The following is an 18,700-nucleotide window of genomic DNA, read 5'->3' on the forward strand; positions in this document are numbered from 1 at the left end:
TCGCGGCTCAAGTGCTGGGGTAAGTAGAATGCATACAAGGAGTCGCAGGTGTGGGTTGAAACATATGGCAACATTTCTTACAGCTCACAAATACCTTGGCATAGCGTCATGCTTTGTGGAAAACTCCATTTCATACAATTCTTTCAAAAATGGGCAGGGAATTGATTCACTTCGGCGTCATTCTACTCAGAATGGTATTTGGTATCATTAAATATATGACTACCTAGTATTTTCGACGTGCTCATGTCCGGTAGTCGCCGTTGATCGTGCTGTAGATGACACCTCTCGTTAGCCGATTGTCACCATCATGCTCCACGCTGGGACCTTTGGCGGATACACTTACACATATTCATGGCTGAAATCACAGGTCCAGTATGTACCCTCAGCTTTGCCGGTGCCAAGCCTGACCAGGATCTCAAGGTCCTCGGCCTTTAATATTTCGGCAGCACGGACCTCATCAACCTGTTCCGGCTCGCCGTCAACCAGCAACTTGAGTTCGGCGGTGCCGTCAGTAGGAACAAACGAGACGTTTGTCTTCTCCGGTACGATCTATGGCAAAAGAAGATTCTGTCAGTCACACTGAAAAAAAAACAAAAAAAAAGTCACGATACTAGGTTTGCCCAAGACCTACTTTATCAGAAACCTCGGCAACAGCCGCCGATCCCGGCTCAGAAATCAGCGCGTACCCCGTGGCGCACAGGATACGGCCCCAGTTTGCATCCTTTCCGTAGAGTGCAGTCTTCACCAGGGGCGAGCGGGCAATGGTGCTAGCCACCTTCTTGGCCGTCTCCTCGCTGTCAGACTCCACCACACGGATGGTCACAAACTTGGTCGCTCCCTCGCCATCACGGACGATGAGCTTCGCAAGATCCTCAGAGAAGACGTTCAAAACATCACGGAATGCAGCAAAGTCGGGAGATGACTCGGAGGCGATTTCCTTTCCGCCAGCGGCGCCGTTGGCCAGCAGGGCAACCGTGTCGTTGGTCGAGGTATCACCGTCAATGGTGATGCTGTTGAAAGAACGGTCGACGGCATTCTTCAAGAGGCTTGGGAGGACTGCAGGCGCAATAGGAGCATCGGTAGCGATCACGCCCAGGAGAGTGGCCATGTTGGGGTGGATCATGCCGGCGCCCTTTGTCATGCCCGCTATGCGGTACTCGACGGATGGCGACGACGGCAAGGTGAAGGAGCGCGACATGAGCTTCGGGAAGGTGTCGGTGGTGCAGATGGCGGTAGCGCAAGAAAGCCAGTGGTCATGTGAGGAACCCAGACGGGAATGAGCCGCGGGTACATTGTCGAGGATCCTCTTGATGGGCAGGCGCTGGCCAATGACGCCTGTGCTCATAACGATGGTGCCGTCGCCGCCCAGACAGCGGTCCGCCTCACGAGCCATGGACTCGGCGTCCTCCAGCCCGCCCTTGCCTGTCACGGCATTGGCACAGCCAGAGTTGATTATGACACCATTGACGCCCGAGTTACCCTTCTTCTTCAACAAGTCTCTGCTGAAGGTGACGGGAGCGGCCTGGAACCGGTTCTTGGTGAAGACTGCAGCAGCGGCACAAGGCGTGTCTGAAGTAACAAAAGCCAGGTCCGGCTTGGTGGTATTCCCTGGTTTGACTCCCACAATTGTACCGGAGACGCGAAAGCCCTTTGGGTAGACGCCCTTGGTCGGTACGTACTTTTTCTTGGAGGCCGGGATGGAGTCGGCAGTGGCAGAATAGCAGCGCGTTTGCTGTTGGGCTAAATGCCTCAATTGGCCCCAAACCGCCGTGGAAGTGCTCTTGGAAGCCATTGCTTGATCTATAAGCGCCCCGTAAAAGAGCTTCAAGACCAAATCAGTCCAAAAGAAAGAGGATGCTGTATTTAAACACCATCTGTTCGAGTCATCCCCAAGCGACGTTTTTGCCCAAACTCAGTTACTTTTCGTCAATTGCACCAGCCGACCCACCGGTTATCGGAGCCTGCAAGGGCGCACGCCTTGGCGATTACACGTCAATGCCCACCCCACCCCACACCAGAGCTGGCGCCACAAGCCACTAGCCACTCGAGCCACTATAGCTCCCCACTTCCAGGCACCTGCTAAAAAGCCCGCGCGACAAGGCAAAATTCCAGCACTTTCCAAGCGTCTCTCTTACCTCATTCCACTCTGTCTTTCTTTCGAGAAAATGACACGCTTCAATTGGCACTCGCCAACCACAATATCAGCAGCTTTGTCTGCTTTTGCTCTACCACGCGTTTGCTCCGTTGCTACCTGAACAAGCCCTTTTCTCTTTTTTTCAACTTGGATTGAAAACATCCATTTGAAAAAATTCCAACATCTGCCTCAATTGCTGGCAAGCGCCGACCGATTGCATCCTCTCTCTGATCGTCGAAAGACTTGCGCCAAACCCCCATCGCACCCTCGAAAGAGCGCAATACCCATCATAGGAACCATGTCCGATCTCCTGGATGGCTACTGGGCGGCGCCGCCTGTAGCTAGGTACGTTTTCTTTTTCCTTCCCATCACACCCTCCCTCTTCCCGCATTGACCCGACTCGTTCTAACATTGCCATCTACACCGCAGGAATGTCGCAACCGCAGTATTCATCGCCACCATCGGCATCTACTTTGGCCCTCTCCCTGCTGCATGGGTCTACTGGCAGCCTGAACATCTCGTAATGATTCCGCCGCAGATATGGCGGCTTGCGACAAACTTCCTGCTCGCAGGCCCCAAGCTCGGCATGGTGCTGGATCCATACTTCCTCTTCTCTTACCTTAGACAGCTAGAGGTCGGGAGCGCCAAGTTCTCTAGGAAGGAGGATGTGGTTTGGTACCTGGTGACAGTATCGGGCATCATCCTGGTAGGTCTTGTTGGTCCCATACACTGTTGCACTTTCGTTGTTCTCCGTTTGCCCCCCCCCCCCCCCCCCCCCCCAAAAAAAAAAAAAATTACGTCGCCGTCATCGGAGGCACCTCTTATATCTGCCCGGATAGTGCATTGCCTCTTCTGCTATCGCGGTTCCTGGAAAAGAGGGAGATCACCCCTGCATCCTGGGCCGGTCCGTCATTCGCATACCTCAAAGGGCCGGTTCGGGGTGTAGGCATGGTGGGATGTCTATATGGATGGCTCGAGTCGATTTATTCTCTACCTCGCTCGGGTGGTTTTCTTAGCTCCCTACATTTCATCATCTGCATATCCTTGTTTTGTGATTTGCTCAGGATTTCTAAACTTCCGTGGAGTCTCTTGCTGACTTTGCTGTCACGAAATCCAGATTCTGAACACCATTTCGGGCATCAACGCACCCTTCTGCCTCCAAGCCCTGATCCTCTCGGTCGCTTACACGGCCACCCAGGACCAGCGGGGCCAGTCGGCCGGCTTTTTCTTCTTCACCATCCCCGCCCAGCTGATCCCCTACGCCATGATGTTCTCTACGCTGGTCATGGACGGCCCGGACCGGCTCTTCCTTCAGGTCATCGGCCTCTTCGCAGCCCACATCCATGACTTCCTCTACCGCCTCTGGCCCGAGTTCGGCGGCGGCAGGAACTGGCTCGCTACCCCGGCCTTTGTGTCACGTCTGATCCAGACGACCGCCAGGGTCGAGCAGAGGGCATTTGGCACCGCCCAGTATGCTGCCGCCCCGGGTGGCGCTGCGGGCAGGACCACGGGCACTTCGGCGGGCAGTGGCCCGCTTCCAGACTCGTGGAAGACACGAGGCGCAGGTCACCGCTTGGGTTAATGGGCTGTAGGGCGATGTTCTGTAGCATAGTAAAATGAGCGTATGCGTATCGATCAACTTCATGATGGTGAATACAGAACAAATCATTCTTGAAATACCCGAATGTATCAAAATGAAAATGTTTTGCCGTCTTGCTTACTTCTATAACCCGGTAAAGCTTTCCCATCAAATAAATGGCTCGTCTTGTACTTCGTAGTGTCATCACCGGGGATGTACCCAAAATCAAGAAAAGGTCCTGTTATCCCTCTACTTATTATATACAACATCCGGTGTCCCTAGCTTGAGGTTCCACCTACATCAACATAAAACTCAAAAACCCACCACATGCTTGAACATTCGACCTTTTTACTAACTTATCGTGCGTCGTTTGCCTTCCTTGCCTTGAATACAATACCCCTTCAATCCCATCATCCATGAGCAAATCACGCATGGCAGCGAATTCATATCCAAACAACCAAACCATTCAGAACAATATGCTCGTGTTCATTTGATGCTAACGAAAAAGAAAGAAACAAAACGATCTCGTCAACTGTACAAAACAGTCTTCCCACTTGCAATGGGAATTTCTTCCTGCCTTGGCCTTGTGACATTCACCGTCTGTCTAATCACCCTACCGCTAGGTGATGCACCGCCGACCCTGTTGGATTCGTCTCTCCCTCTGGTCGGCGGCCGGCCGTCGCGGGATACCGAAGACGACCGGCTGCCTGGCGTCCCTGTCCGTTCAAAGTGCCCCTCGCCGCCGGCGGCATCCGTGGGCGTCGCCTCCTCGACGCTGATACGCGGGGGCGCGTACTGCTTGGGCACGCGGACCCTTGGGACGGATGGCAATCCCAGTGATGGGATCTTGACCGCCGGTTGAGGTGGTGGTGGTGGAGGATTCGCGGGGTCAAATGGCTTCGCTGCCCTAGGTGGCTTCTGCGCTGGCGGGGGCGGCATAGTGTGGCCCGGCCTGTCATCTTCGGCGGCCAGGTATTTTTGCATGGTGTAAGAATCAATAGCCGATTTTGAGGATGTCGATAACGAAGGCTGCGATGCTTGTTCCGTCGTGGTCTTGGCGTAACGTTGCTTTGATGCGGGAACGGCTGAGAGGGTTATAGGTTCGGGTACGAGACGTGGAGAACTCCGGGGTGAAGTGCGTCGGGTGGTTTGTTGTTGTTGTAGGTGTTGAGCGGAGAGTGTTTGAGTTGATACAGGTCGTTGCTGTTGTGAGTTCTGTGCGACAAGCGTCTGGCTTGGTGTGAATTGTTGCTGTAGGTTTTGAGATGATGTTGCTGTATTGCGCGATCCCCTAGAGTCGGTGCTGTTTCGCTGCTGTTGCTGCTGAGCCATGGCAGCCCGTGGGATGTACGCTGGGTGTGCCGGTAGCGAGTCCGCCGGGCCGGTGTGATTAAGCATGCCGTACTGCTGGGCTGCCGCCCTTTGCTGGTATTTCTCAAGCTGATCGTAATATTCGCCTGAATTGGTATAGTTGCCACCCCTGTTGCTGTTGAGACCCCCGCTTCGAGACGCATCGTACGACTCGAAGGAGGTTAGGCCAATTTCCCTCTTGTAGTCAGTGGTGTAGCCGTGACGACCACCTCCTGATCCGGGGCCGCCGCCGCCGCCGCCAATGTTCAGTGCGGTGATAGAGCTACCACCATCGTTTGGCGAATCTGAGTTGACCCTCCGCTCTTCTTCAACCTTTGCGCGCTTCTGCTTGCGCCAGTAGACCACGAACAGACCGACACCAAGGAGCAGGACGAGAGCTGCGCCGATTGCAATACCAATGATGGTACCCGTATCCATGTTTGTCTGAGCCGGGGGAGGAGGGCCCGTCTCCAGCTTGGGCGGGTCTGTTATGTTCACTGCGTAGGACGTAAACAAGCTGCCCGTCAAACCGACAAGATCACCTGCTTTGGGTCGTTGGACGCAGGCGGCGTCTAGGGCAACCATGACTGTATTTTCTGTGTTAGATCATCTTACATATATAGCCCTACAAAGCCGAATGCAGATCTCGCGAGGTCGGCTATCACCTACAATTAGAGAGGTATTTGCTTTCAGGGGCGTTCCATAAACAGCTGGTGCAAGACTTGATTGCCCAAGCCTTCATCTTCTCATTGTCGGCGGAGCAGTATTCCAACTGCGTGATGCTTTCCGCTTTCAAGTCACCCTCCCTGAGAGCGGTCTTGAGGCCACCGCATGAGCTCGGGATGTCGCAAGCAAAAGACTTGTTCTGAACCGCCTCTGGGTAGTTATAGAGACACACGTTCGCAGCGTAACGCAGGTTGTCTTTTTTGAAATGTTAGTGAGCTTTCCACAGCTATCCCTCACGGTTGCTGTTGATTCAACAGGCTGCCGATAAAGTCCGGGGAAAAAAACGAGTCCCAGGTCCTTGGTACTTACAGAGATACCACATGAGATCGGTCTCTTCTCCGCTGGTATATCTACTTGACTGCAGACACTGTGTGCATTCCTTAAACTTCATGCCCCTGATGGTCCTTGAATCGAAATCGGGATCCTCGCAGGCGATATCCTTGACGCTCGTCGTCGATCCTTTGGCGTCGTTTCCGTCGCCGTCGTTACGGTCCTGGCAGACGGATGCGCATGGTGATCCCGGAGCAACCTGGAGTGCTGTGGCTACTGTTGAAAAGAGACATAGGGTGATCCAGGTCACTGCCAGGAGCCTCCACCACGTTGTTGATATTGAAGGCGGCATGGCGGTTGTGTATAGAGGGTTGGGAGATGGAGAGTTGATGGGAGTCGGGAGATGTGACTGGTATCATGACACTATCATGGTAGACAGTTCTTCAAAGCACAACGTCTCTGAATTGCTGACAATGTCTGGCTTTCTTCACCTTCGAGATGTTAGACTCGACAGGTGGGTGGTGCGATAGTGACTTGACGATGGAGCACCGGGCGGAAGGGGACCAGAAGAACCACCCGGAAGGGAAAAGGTGCGTACCGGCACGGCATGTGTATGTATTAAGTGAATGTGTGGGACTCGGTCGAGCCGGGCTCAGCCAAGCGCTTGCTTGTGGTTGCCCCTCCGCTGCAGGTGGGTGGGTGGGTGAAATTCGCCATGGTTCCTCTCTTGCCTTTACCAGCCAGCCTGCAGCCGCTTGGTTGTTGATGCACACCCATATCCGAAGGATGGGTGTGTGTAATGACGGCATCAGAAGCGGATGGAGAAGCGCCAGCCAAAGAACTAGACCCTCCTCTCCCAACCATCAATTTCCTACCGGCGACTAGTCTAGGTACTTACTTCGTACAGATTACAGTAGACCATATGTCAGGGTCGTACTGACCCAGAGATCCACTTACCCATTCAAGGTCGAATAGGTGTAGTATGTAGTCACCCATGTTCACTAAGGCGGTCCCGCGTTATCGTTTCTCATAATAGCTACGGACTCTCCCCGATCCGGCAAAGTATGACTGTTGTCCAATGAGGGGTTCGTGGTACTCTGCTCATGAGCGACGGCCTGTCAGCAGTCAGCCATTGTAACCATTGTAACCGTACTAGGAAAGAGGTAGAGGACGTCTCTGCCCAGCTTTTCGTTTCTTGAGATGTAGCCAATGAGAGATAAGGCAGGCTTGGCGGATACTGGAGCCGGCGCGTATATCAGGCCATTCTCTCTGGGCGACAGGGGGCTGCGAGCTTCTGAGTGGCCAGAAAAAGGGGATCGTCGGCAAGGGATCTGGTGTATTTTAGGGTTAATATTGGGAGAATGCGAGCGCGATCAGACTGATCCAATTGATCATATTTTTTTCCGCAGACGCCCAGCCAAGGCACTAAGGTGGCCGCTCAGAGAGGCCTTCCCTTCCTTTCAGGGCACAAAATGGATTTAAATAGAGTGCAGTGTTGCGCGTGGAGTTATTGCAGTGCTTGCTTCGTTTTTTTTTTTTTTTTTTTTTTTTTTCACAGCGGTAACTCGCATGCTTTCATCTTGTGCAGTGATGGTGCAGGGCAGCAGCCAAGCTGATCAACCCTTAAGTTGACCAAATCAGGCGACCGGCGATGCAGCAGGTGTACATTGGATGTACCGTACTGTAGTAATCGCGAGAGACGAAGCAAGATGGGGGCAAATCTGGAAATATTTTACGTCCGGGCACGGCCAAGGGAAGTTTTCGGTTGGTCGGTCCCGATTTGCCTCATATCCTTGGCTTGAGCTTGAAGATTGCTTCCAAGCTGCCCGATTATATGATTTAAAATCACTGATGGCGGCAGTTGTTCTCGTTGCTCCGAACAAAAGGCAAAGTTGCTGCATCGATACGGCGCTGATAGAAGCATTCTGGGGAAAATTACAAGATTACATAATTCGCCTGAGGCTTTCAAACGGTTATGTTGCAATCCTGGCGGTAAGGCGGTTCGTTGGCATCTTTTTCTTTTCCGTGCTGCTTTTGTTTGTTGGGCCTGTCGAGGTGGCTGGATTCAATAAAAACTTAGCACCATGTTCGACTCATGCCTGATCTGATCCAAGAATAGCACAGGAAAAATTATCGATCAAATCCCGCATCCAGAAACGGCAAGCGCAAGCAGGATACAGGTGCAAGTGGTTGGTGCTCGAAAGGCAAGGAAAGGCGCGTGGAGGGTAAGACGAAAAAAAAGTTGAATTGAGGGGTCCTGATGGATCCTGGCCTTGTCCGCCGTCCGCGCAGGCACTAGCGTCAACTGCCCACCCGCGTGCCAACCGCTTTTCTTCCACGTCGCAATCTACTCTTTGAGAAGTCCAATATATGTCTCTGACCAACCATTGCTGCCGACCCCACAAAGCAGATGACACTACCACCCACACCACCAAAGATAGATCGTTCCAGAGAACGGCCAAGAAGAGGTCGACCAATGAGTGTTTGACGGCTCAGATCTTGGCGCCGCGTTGGCCCCCGATCTATCAGTGGTTGTTCTATTTTTGAACATGCTGCTCTGCTTTCTTGTACCACGGACGAGGTGGTTCATGGGCTCCGCTTGGCTTGCAAGTACTTCCGCCCACTCTTCGTGCCGGTTTTTTGCCTCAGTCATCTAACTGCTGTAACTTACCTATGTGCAGAGGGCAACAAGTGTGGCACAGCTCCTGCACGTGATCCTCATTCTTTCATTAAATCTTTTTGATACAGTCTTTGTTTCTCTTGGTCATGTCAAAAGACCGTTTCGTTGATCTGTCGAACAGGTGGCTTTTTGCGGGACTTGAGGCAGCTCAGCCGAGCATATAAAAGACACACAAGTACCCCGCGTGCAGGAACCCAAGCATATTCGCATGGTCATGTATCACTTATTTACACGTCTGCCGGCTTTTTGCTGATCTCCAAGGTGATCAATGATAGACCAACATGCACAGTCTCTTGATAAGCACTGCTTCACCGGGCAGTCCGGCGACGTCTAGGCTGAACTTCGGCTACCACTTGGCATTTGGCGCTTGCAAATCGGGTCATAAATTTCAGCTGTTGGTATGTTAAGGTTTGCGAAGGTTGTAACACATTTGTGCCCATTCCAGCTTTTATACGAAGAACAACGTACTGCATATTTGCTACATTATTACGAGTAACCTAAAAGACCCTTGGGTAGTAGGGCATTTCTAGGTTTTACACATGGTCTACATTAAACAGGAGTACTTCTACACTCATCAGAGCATCCCGAGGAGACTTTCTTTTCATTGACAACTCTACCTCTCTCAGCCTGTTACCGGCTTGGAAATGCATGACACAATACTAAAATGATCCCTAGTATAAGTTTAGAAGCAAAGCATGAGTATTCCACGACCCAGGTCCCTCCTGGCTCTACCTGATTCACAATCGGCAAATGAAGGCCAAGTCATTACTTCCAGGCCTGTACTTTCTGACAGCTAGGAGAGTTGCCAAGTTCGAATAGAAGATTAAGTATTCCGCTACATGATTGATACCCTGCTGGCTTTCAGCAATTCTTAGTGAGGTAGAATAGCATCAGTTCTCTGGTCTAAATAATGGTCTAGGAGATTTCATAGATAAAGGAAACTCGTGGTTCTTGCCGAGATGGTGAGCGCCACCAAGTTTTCATAGAAGCTTCCCGTCATTTCTTCTCTGGCCTGTCTATAGCCATTCGTCCTGCACTCCATCACAAATAGAATTTCCGTCGCATTCTACTCCTACCGGCGGCGGCTCGTTATCAACCATCTGTAGCCCTGCCACAAGTACCTAACTTTCGACCATGACGCGTATCTCTCGGTGGGGTCCAGTACACAGTGACGCCGAGCTGACGCCTTGGTATATATTTATATGCTTGTGCTAGTCTGTTCACTGCTTATCGAATGTATAGGTAGCTCACCTGTCTTTTCCCTTTGCGTGAGGGAAGGTTGCAAAGACTTAAATGGATAGGGTTATAACCAACGGCTCAATTCACAGCTCTCTGTGCGGTTGAACTATACAGGTTCGTTGCCATTCAGTTAGGGAGCCGCCTTTTTGGCATAACAACTGTTTCCAACTGCATCACGTGTAATCCGACTTCGAAAGGTTAGGTAGTGTTTGGGGCTTGTTATTATATGAGCTTCACTTTTACCGACACTCCCCAACTGAAAAGAAGATGGGAAACCTACCTAGGTACCTATCTAGTACGTGAGCCATTCTCAGTGCTTGTGAAATATGGGACTCGCCAGGCGCAATTACTCCGGACCGTAGGTAGTTACCCAAAACAGAGCAAATGAAGAAAGATTCAACCGAAAGTAGCAGGTAGCACAGGTGGCTAGAGCTTCCTTGTAAAACCTGAATAGCCGAAAAAGGCAACCAAAACTGCCGAAACTAGACTTGGCCCAGTTCATGACTGCTTGACTGTCCTACATCTTACGCAAGCTTGCCATCGTCAATATAGGTCCACCCCGAGCAGAATCTGGTTGACCATGTGAGCAGCTCGTGTTTTGGTATCACAGAACACGATAATGAATCCAGGGCCAGAGTTGCTATTCTAGGTTCTCGGCTGAAATTGCGACCATCAAGTGGCAAGGTAGGTATTTTGTTGAGCGAGTCTGGATGAGAACGGAATCTTTCTATTACGGAAGCTTCCGAGTCCAGACGTCTCCAGGGCACAGGTGACACTCGCGTGGGCAGCACAATGGCATTGCGAGGTAGGACGAGGCAACGACCAGTTCTGAAAAGCACACGTTACCCTGCCGCCATATGGTATTTTGGTGGATTGGGCAAGTACATTGCTTACATGGAAGGCAGGCTTGGTCATGCTCAATGGATCGGAAGATACACAGAACATACGATGCGACAGACCGGGCAGATACTGGTTTTTTGTGGACAAGATCATAACTGTCGTTGGCATTCTCAAGATATAAAAGCCTACATCTCAGAGTCTTGATGAACATTATATGTTGGTGCTTCTGCTCTCGTATGATCTAAAGCAGTGCTGCTAGTGGCCATCGCACCCATAAAAGATAATCATCTTTCTTTTGGTACATCTTGGGAAAAAAAGAAAAACGAGATCACAAGCGAACAATGCGGAACCTCATAAGCCTCTGCCTCCTGGCCACCCTGGCCGCCCAGGCCGCAGGCCAAGCTATTGGCAACTGGACAATCTACCGCTTCTCCCGCAACTGCACCAGCGCTGTCGAGCCGCCCAAGGACCAGAACCGGTGCTCGTACCACTTTTTCATCAGCGAGAAGCCGGTCGGCGCCCCGGATGCTTCCTTCCAGCAGTGCACCATTCACGTCTTCTCGACCTGGCTGCCGGCCACGCAGATCCCCTGGGTCGCCGTCCCCTGCCTCGAGAACACAGACGTATCAAAGTACGCCATCAGCAGCGGCTGGAACAGCAACGGGTTCATCACGGTCAACGTCATGAACCTTTTCACGCTCGAGAATGCATACTTTGGCTACGACGACAAGGACCTGGTGGGCGGGGCCGAGGTCGCGAACAAGACGGAGAGGGCGTACAAGTTTGGCACGTTTGAGCCCCTTCGCCCTGGCGGTGGCGAGCGGTTGAGCATGGAGCAGCGCAGGGAGGAGGCTCTTGTGCAGAGACGGGACGACTGCGACGCGGCTTGGTGGGTTGTCAAGAAGCTGCAACGAAGTAGGTTTGGCTGCGTTCCTGTTTTTTTGTCCCGGAAAACCTTGCAAGAAGGGCAAGTGTCGCACCTTCAAACCAGACCAGTACTGATCACTCTCGTTTTTGGCTCAATCAGGGATAGACATGTCCAACCACGTAAAGCTGGGGTTTGTTCTGCAGCGATGTGGCATGAAAGACGCCCGCTGTGACGTCCTCACCGAAGCGGCCAACTTCACTCGAGGCATAGACGCCAGGCTGGACGACTTCCACGACAAGCCTTGCGACAACAACAAAGACTTGCACATCTCTTGGGGCTACAAGGCTGACACGGATGGTGGCGTCATGACCATCGAGGATCGGAAAATGCGTCTCCGGGCGTTTCTGGGCTGGGATCATGTCAATGACCAGATCACCATTGAGAAGGAGGCTCGCGGCAGGGTAGAGGCCTTTTAATTTTTTATTTTCTTTTTTCTTTTTTCTCTTTTTCTCCCTTTTTGATGCTAGGTATGGATAATGCTAAAGTAGGGGGTCTGGGAAAACCATCTTGACTTTTGGACGGAACATTGATCGACAGGCCTTTGGAGTCGGAAGAAGAAGAAAAGTCGTGGCTTACTTCTAGAACTAGTCTAGACCTAGATACCTTACTCACCTGATCCGAGGATCAGAAAACGTTATATTTTCTTGGTACAGGTCGAGAAAACTCAGGATACTTCTATCTCAGAATAGAAACAACAAGTCGCGCTGGTCTTGGCTTGAAACAAGCAATATGAGATTCGTGCCTGCTTGATGAGTCTTGATTTTTGTTAGATTTAGACTAGACTAGTCAGAAAAGATTAGGAGGTTGTTTGAGTATGCGTGAGCGAGAAACCCACGGAGATTGGATGGAGACAGTCTGTTTCCAGGCACATATTCCTAAAAACAGACTGCCCTCCATCTCGTCATATTCGGCGGCTGTTGTTTTTCTCAAAAAGGCAAAGCGGTGGATTCAAAGGATGAATATCGATATGCACACGATACCTAGTAGCCACTAAAGCCCCCTGCTCGGCTTCTAGAGTGCTGACGATCCCGTCACGGGATGGAGGGGGTTTTCGGTACGGACGGCAAGAGGATAAACCCATCCCGGGCGGTTACTGGCATATGCGCCTTGAGTCTTGGCGGGATCTAAGTCTTTTTTTTTTTCTTTTTTTCTTCTCTTCTTTCTTTTTTTTTCAACCCTTCGCCTGTACATCCACAGCCCGGTTGGTGTAGAGGCACATTTTGGCATATGGAAGCTTTGTGCGAGGTAGTAGGGAACCAGGTTTATCATGATCCTACCGCTACCTATGGCTGCTAACATGTGATGGTGTTGCCCGAGTGCGAGCACACTCTTTTCCTTTGAGTTTGAAGATCCGTAGTCAAATTGTATCTTTCCGCTGACCTCGTGGTATCACCAAGAATGGTGCGGATGTTCTGCCGTAGTGGTAGTACGGGATGTGACAGCCTCGAGAGTTTCTGGCGGCGGCTAGCCTACACACTCAGTTGGTTAGGGCTGTTTTTTTTTCTGGCCTGTTTTCTTACCTTTGAAGGATTCAATTGGCATACACGACAGGCATAGCACACCATCTCATTGATCCTTTCATCCTTCCCTTCAGATCTTTGGTGCATAATCACACCCATTATGCTATAGGATGCGGACGCGCTAGTTTCCAACCAGTTCTTCCCCTGGACCTGTCATCACTGCAGCTCACCCAGCAATTCGCCACATGCAGTCTGGTCAAGGCAATATTTGACTTTAGACCGGCCTTGGCTAAATCTTTGCCCGAATTCAAGATAGTCATATCTTACCCGGAGTGTGGGGTGACGGAGTCTTTCATGATGGCCTAGTCTAAATTGTTGCGTCGGGCTGTGTAATCCTCTGTATAGATGCCCACCGTGGCAGTGAGTCGTCAAGCATCTCCTGTCAAGTCGGCGCTTGTCAAGTCGATCAACGGACCGTCTATTTCAAGATAACCGCGGTGTGTGGTTGTGTGTTCCTTTTGAGCTATTCCGGGAACAAGAGGCCTGTTTGCCAACATCTATGAAGTTCAGTTAGTTTATCATTTAATTATTTATTGACTGGATTGAGATCGATTGCGTTTATGATGGTGCCAAAACCAAGATATGACTCATGGATGGGGGATTCATCGCGCTCCCACCAAAAACGAAGCCATTCCCAAGAGACGGATAAGCTAACGGGTAGCTCCCCTCACTAATGCGCATTGATGTCAGGCGATAAAGAGGCACCTACCGCCGTAGCGCCAGCTGTCTGCTAAAGAGCCTCTAAGGATTGGCCCAGTGGAGGAGGTCTAGCTATTAGAATAGTTGCCATCGCGGCCGGGGCATCAAAAGTAGGTACTGTACATACGCCGTAGGAACGTGGCATCCCTGCCAGTCCCTACCACCTTATCACCTGTCGTCGTCACGTCACCCCGCTTCGGCGTTTGTCCGGAAGCGGCTAACCAAGGGACGTAAGTGGTCAGTCCAGCCATGATTGACCCAAGGGGCAGGCGAGAAAAAAACGTGCTGCCCGAGATCTCCGATCACCTCCTGCAACAGAAGCAAAGGCCCAAAGGCCAGCCAGTAAGCCGCTCAGCAAACAAAGTCCGTCTCCTTGGCTCTTCGGCATTTTTTTTTTCCTTTTTTTTTTTTTTCTTTTTCTTCTCTTGGTCTGTACGTATGGCTCAATTAGGACATTGAATTTCGAACAGGATGCAACATCGAGTTGAGATCGCCGCGCACCAAGACAAAAAAAAAAAAAAAAAAAAAAAAAAAAAAAGAGTAAACTTTGCGCGCTGCTCTGTCTGCGATGCGAGAACGAGCGCACTGATGGGGATTTTTTATGAATTCATCGACAAGGTACCATCGGAATTAACCTTTTGTGCAGAATAACTTCCGAATTTTACATAGATAGTACATTCAATTCGTAGCGTAGTACTGGAGTACTTGGTAGCTTAATAGCTCGAGATAAGTGGACTTTTGGTGGCCGTGGCTCACCGTCTTTGCGACCCTGAACCAAGGAAATCCCATGTCAAAAAGACCGACGGGAGCATCCGGGTTGGAGAAAGGGTTTCTCTGCTGCGACGTCGTTGCCTTAGCGGTGCCCGTGCTCATGGCTAGCTAGCCTAGCTCCCAGGGCCCGTGCTCGGCTCGAGGGGGAAGGGAAGTCGTGGAAAAGTGAACATCCAATTGTGTGGAGTCTGGTGGACTTTGAAGCGCGTTTGCTATGTTTAGGTAAGGTTGGGTGTGCAAAAGCTGGGTTAGCCGCGCATCCTCGAGAAATCCATCCTTCAGATCGGTACCACACCATCCACCACCCACCCACCTTGCGTCGTCTTCTCTGTACTCGAAAGCCGGCGCGCTGTTTTCTATTTTCGACTTTCTAGATCTAGTTTTTATCGGTGCAACCGAATCCTTCAAACACCATAGCACTCGTTGTTTCTATATCGAGACATTCTCTACCCATGATAGTAGGCACTACACAGAAGCCTATGTCATCCAAGATGCGTCGCACGCGATAATTTTAGCATCAAAGATCTCTAAGCCGCAGCACTCACCAGTTTTTTTTTTGGGAGTTTCGCTCCGGGTGGAACCCTCTGGGCGGGCTCCGTTCGTTCGTTTCGTTTTTTCTGCCAGAGTCTTTTCCGGGGTAGCATCGGGGATAATCAAAATAACAAACTTTGGGTTTTGAAACATCAAACACCATCGTCGCTGCCTCTCGTATTTGAATCGAGGACACGCCCAACTCTTTTTGGCAACTTGACTCCAAAGTGTTGACCCAGGCTAGCCAGGGAGCCCTTTGAGACTCGATCCCCTCCATTCCTCTTTTGCGCAAAAGCAACTTTTGGCATTTTGGAGGGGAAGCCTAGTGGATCGATCATTCATCCATCCACTGCCCTGCTGCAGCAAGTCAGTCGTCGTCGCCCAACAACCCCAAAAATCAATCACAATGAGGATTGGTTGTCTTCAGTTTGCGCCACAGGTTGGCGATGTCGACAACAACCTTAACCGCGCCGACTCGGTTCTCAACCGCGCGGATCCCCGTGACCTCGATGACCTTGACCTACTGGTGCTTCCCGAAATGGCCTTTAGTGGTGCGAAATCCTGTCCACTCAGCCCCTGCGCTGCACTTCACACCTTAAACTATTTAGAAGCTAACAACTAATTGTTACAGGGTACAATTTCAAGTCGCTTCAGGAGATCAAGCCTTTCCTCGAGCCGCAGGGCTCAGGTATATCGGCACTTTGGGCCAGGACTACGGCGCTCAAGTACGACTGCAAAGTCGCTGTGGGCTACCCGGAAATAGTCAACAGCACCACCGACTGGACGCCCACGTCGCAGTACTTCAACTCATTGCTCTTGGTCAATGAGGAGGGCGAGACCCTGGCAAACTACAGGAAGCAGCACCTCTACTACACCGACGAGACGTGGTGCGCAGAGGGTACCGGAGGCTTCTTCCAGGGTGAGGTGGATGGCATCGGTCAGACTGCCATGGGAATATGTAAGCAAACAGTCCAACTCACCTTGAAAATTGAAGCGCAAGTCGCAAGTCCCGCTAACATCCGTTCTCCTGCAGGCATGGATATCAAGTAAGAACCACGTTGGCACTTACCTATCTTGACCAAACCAGATCTACCACACATGAAACAAACTTGCGAGGCTCTGCTGACATAAACCGCAAAAGCCCCTACAAATTCGAAGCACCATGGCATCAGTTCGAGTTCGCATTCCATATCCTCGAGTCGCACGCCAACGTCGTCATCATCTCCATGGCCTGGAGCACGCTCGAGGGCCGTGCTGCCTTCTGCAGCAAGCCATACGAGCCCGACATGGAGACTCTTGAGTATTGGGCCAAACGTATGGAGCCCCTGATCCGCGCCGAGAGAGAGGACGAGATTATCCTCATATTCGCCAACCGTTGCGGTATCGAGCGAGACGCCCTGTATGCCGGCACCAGCGCCGTCATGGGCATTCAGAACGGCGAGGTGAACGTCTACGGCGTCCTCGGCCGCGGTACTAAGCACCTCCTCGTCGTCGATACGGACAACGGCCCATTTGCGAAGCTGGTCAGCCGCCCGGGTAGGGACACGGCCGAGGGCGAGTGGGACGGCACTACGACCGACGCCGAAGTACAGGCTGGCGACTCGCGCTCCCCCGCTGACGACGACCTAGACAACTTCTTGGACCTGAACAAGATCATCGATCCCGTTAACTATCGGCCCTCGGCACCAGTGCAGGTGACTGCGGTCGAATGCGCCCTGTATGCTTGTGTGCCTGAGGTTCCCGAGGAGGCTGAAGAAGCCGAAGGACCTGCTAAGGCGGAAAGTGCGGAGCCTGCAAAACCGACCGAGCCACTTGAGAAGCCGACCAATGACGAAATAGCCGACTGGGCAATGGACATCGATGGAAAGGAGCCGACTCCAAGCGAGCCCGCCGAGTCGTTCGTCGACTTGCCGCGCGCTGACAGTCCCATACTGTCCCCAGTGCGACCGCGACTGACTATATCGACGGCAACTTCGCCAGCAACTCCGGTAAAGAACCCGCATGCCTCGGACTCTAGCGCTTTTCCGGCAGCGCCGCCACACGACCTCGATACACCTCCACCCACTGGCGAGTTTCCCGATCAGGAGTACCTAGCGGCAGCAGCTCAGGTGGACCAGCTGTTGTTCAGCGCGACGGCTTTGCACACGCCAGAAGAACCAGACTGGCCGCTCCCCGACCCCTCACGGTCGCGATCTCAGTCGCCTTTACGATCCCAATCGCCTCTGGACCTCAAGCCGCTGCCGCTGCCTCCTCCTCTCGAAGGCAACAAGCCGTTGCCGCTGCGACCCCAGGAAAGGATGTCCCCGGTAAAGAGTACATTCAGATCATCGCCGGTGAAGAACGAGTTCACAATTCCGTTGCCGATTTCGCCTCCTCCCGCGCCCGAAGATATTCCCCTGCCAGAGGAGCACTTGCAGGATGTCCAAGGTGTGTCGCAGGTAGAGGTGCAGTCGCCCCTGACGGCCATACCAGCACCGGAGTTGATATCGGCCATTACGCGTGAGATGCCGCTCGTGCTGCCACGGCACATCGGCTCAGAATATCGGCCGAGAGATAGCGGAATATCGGAGCCGTCGATGACTATCGAGGTCGAGAGTCGCAACAAGGAAACGGTCGTGGTGCATCTGCGAGACCAGACGCCTTCTCCATCGCCTCCACGCTCCGTTACCATAACCTTTAGTATCGGAACCGCGTTGTGACTCGGTGAGAAAGATGTTTCCTGTTTATGATGATGTATGATTCCCTTCTTTTTTTTCCGTTTGGAGGAACTTTTGGAGCAAGCCTCTCCTTCTTTTTGTTCCCTGCTTCTTTTTTCCTAATTTCTTTTCTTTTGTTGGTCCCATCTCCTGAAATCGACTTTCCTCGTGAGGCTTGGGTTTTTCCTTGATGACATTGTAGGATCGCTTGCGCTCCATCTTTTCCTCATGACCATCTGCTGTACATCCTTGGCGATATCAGGCCAGTCATTACTTCCCTTATTTCATATGTAATATCTCTAATTCTTTTTTTAAAAAAAGAGTCTTCTTTCTTTTGCTTCTTTTTTTCCTCGCTTAGCTGTTGCTCCTCATGTGTAGAGCTTGTATGATATTGTTGACGAATAGTCCGGTGTAGTAGACAAATGGGAAGACCGATAGTTATATTAACAGGGAGTTGATTTTCACCGTCCAGAGACATTGATTAGTCTTGAGTCACCTTGATGATGGCTATATCTTGTGAGCATGAGCCACGGGTGAACCGCTGTGGTGTGTGCCTAATGCCTCTGCCTCGTCGATTGTGGGCAAAACACAGACATTATTCCCGAGGATGATGGTAAGGCGATTACGTCTGAAAAAGATACTGGTTCAGAGGTCGAGAAAGCTTTCCACCAGACCTCATGTCGAGTGGGCCTGCAAAGCACTTCGGCTTCAACAGATCGTGACAGCAGTTGGTGTGC

At 51.6% G+C, this 18,700-nt stretch overlaps 6 protein-coding genes across 6 annotated transcripts; 3 read left to right on the forward strand and 3 right to left on the reverse strand.

Moving 5' to 3' along the window:
* Window positions 1-170: 170 nt before the first annotated feature.
* Window positions 171-1,931, reverse strand: MGG_04210 (arginine biosynthesis ArgJ). The gene is made up of 3 exons (XM_003719560.1): window positions 632-1,931; window positions 344-549; window positions 171-269 (listed from the first exon to the last, which is right to left on the reverse strand). The coding sequence occupies exons 1-3, from the start codon at window positions 1,790-1,792 to the stop codon at window positions 242-244; spliced, it is 1,395 nt and encodes a 464-aa protein (XP_003719608.1). The 5' UTR covers window positions 1,793-1,931; the 3' UTR covers window positions 171-241.
* Window positions 1,932-2,123: 192 nt separating this feature from the next.
* MGG_12174 (uncharacterized protein) lies at window positions 2,124-3,925 on the forward strand. The gene is made up of 3 exons (XM_003719561.1): window positions 2,124-2,479; window positions 2,564-2,840; window positions 3,252-3,925. Exons 1-3 carry the CDS (start codon window positions 2,433-2,435, stop codon window positions 3,714-3,716), a joined length of 789 nt encoding a protein of 262 aa, XP_003719609.1. The 5' UTR covers window positions 2,124-2,432; the 3' UTR covers window positions 3,717-3,925.
* A 22-nt stretch (window positions 3,926-3,947) lies between these two features.
* On the reverse strand, window positions 3,948-6,921 carry MGG_04209 (uncharacterized protein). The gene is made up of 3 exons (XM_003719562.1): window positions 6,099-6,921; window positions 5,733-5,984; window positions 3,948-5,650 (listed from the first exon to the last, which is right to left on the reverse strand). The coding sequence occupies exons 1-3, from the start codon at window positions 6,409-6,411 to the stop codon at window positions 4,242-4,244; spliced, it is 1,974 nt and encodes a 657-aa protein (XP_003719610.1). The 5' UTR covers window positions 6,412-6,921; the 3' UTR covers window positions 3,948-4,241.
* Window positions 6,922-11,159: 4,238 nt separating this feature from the next.
* MGG_04208 (uncharacterized protein) lies at window positions 11,160-12,162 on the forward strand (the record flags this gene model as incomplete). Its single annotated transcript, XM_003719563.1, has 2 exons — window positions 11,160-11,733; window positions 11,846-12,162. The coding sequence occupies 2 exons, from the start codon at window positions 11,160-11,162 to the stop codon at window positions 12,160-12,162; spliced, it is 891 nt and encodes a 296-aa protein (XP_003719611.1).
* Window positions 12,163-12,995: 833 nt separating this feature from the next.
* Window positions 12,996-14,052, reverse strand: MGG_17671 (uncharacterized protein). Its single transcript, XM_003719564.1, has 2 exons — window positions 13,267-14,052; window positions 12,996-13,215 (listed from the first exon to the last, which is right to left on the reverse strand). The coding sequence occupies exons 1-2, from the start codon at window positions 13,363-13,365 to the stop codon at window positions 13,039-13,041; spliced, it is 276 nt and encodes a 91-aa protein (XP_003719612.1). The 5' UTR covers window positions 13,366-14,052; the 3' UTR covers window positions 12,996-13,038.
* Window positions 14,053-15,534: 1,482 nt separating this feature from the next.
* On the forward strand, window positions 15,535-18,312 carry MGG_12173 (hydrolase). Its single transcript, XM_003719565.1, has 4 exons — window positions 15,535-15,818; window positions 15,899-16,225; window positions 16,301-16,313; window positions 16,409-18,312. Exons 1-4 carry the CDS (start codon window positions 15,674-15,676, stop codon window positions 17,964-17,966), a joined length of 2,043 nt encoding a protein of 680 aa, XP_003719613.1. The 5' UTR covers window positions 15,535-15,673; the 3' UTR covers window positions 17,967-18,312.
* The last annotated feature ends 388 nt before the right edge of the window (window positions 18,313-18,700 follow it).

This window comes from Pyricularia oryzae, chromosome 6 (assembly GCF_000002495.2).
Source record: "Pyricularia oryzae 70-15 chromosome 6, whole genome shotgun sequence".
Lineage (NCBI taxonomy): Eukaryota > Fungi > Ascomycota > Sordariomycetes > Magnaporthales > Pyriculariaceae > Pyricularia > Pyricularia oryzae.

Bases quoted from the DNA above. Each gene is read 5' to 3' on its own strand.
- MGG_04210 (XM_003719560.1), bottom strand. From the start codon at position 1,792: ATGGCTTCCAAGAGCACTTCCACGGCGGTTTGGGGCCAATTGAGGCAT. The intron at 550-631 runs GTAGGTCTTGGG...CTTTTGCCATAG, and splicing joins TTGCCGAGGTTTCTGATAAA to ATCGTACCGGAGAAGACAAA. The intron at 270-343 runs GTAAGTGTATCC...TGTCATCTACAG, and splicing joins GATTTCAGCCATGAATATGT to CACGATCAACGGCGACTACC.
- MGG_12174 (XM_003719561.1), top strand. From the start codon at position 2,433: ATGTCCGATCTCCTGGATGGCTACTGGGCGGCGCCGCCTGTAGCTAG. The intron at 2,480-2,563 runs GTACGTTTTCTT...TCTACACCGCAG, and splicing joins GCGGCGCCGCCTGTAGCTAG to GAATGTCGCAACCGCAGTAT. The intron at 2,841-3,251 runs GTAGGTCTTGTT...CACGAAATCCAG, and splicing joins CAGTATCGGGCATCATCCTG to ATTCTGAACACCATTTCGGG.
- MGG_04209 (XM_003719562.1), bottom strand. From the start codon at position 6,411: ATGCCGCCTTCAATATCAACAACGTGGTGGAGGCTCCTGGCAGTGACC. The intron at 5,985-6,098 runs GTAAGTACCAAG...ATTTCAAAAAAG, and splicing joins CGATCTCATGTGGTATCTCT to ACAACCTGCGTTACGCTGCG. The intron at 5,651-5,732 runs GTAGGTGATAGC...CAGAAAATACAG, and splicing joins AAGCAAATACCTCTCTAATT to TCATGGTTGCCCTAGACGCC.
- MGG_17671 (XM_003719564.1), bottom strand. From the start codon at position 13,365: ATGGGTGTGATTATGCACCAAAGATCTGAAGGGAAGGATGAAAGGATC. The intron at 13,216-13,266 runs GTAAGAAAACAG...CTGAGTGTGTAG, and splicing joins GCCAATTGAATCCTTCAAAG to GCTAGCCGCCGCCAGAAACT.
- MGG_12173 (XM_003719565.1), top strand. From the start codon at position 15,674: ATGAGGATTGGTTGTCTTCAGTTTGCGCCACAGGTTGGCGATGTCGAC. The intron at 15,819-15,898 runs GTGCGAAATCCT...TAATTGTTACAG, and splicing joins TCCCGAAATGGCCTTTAGTG to GGTACAATTTCAAGTCGCTT.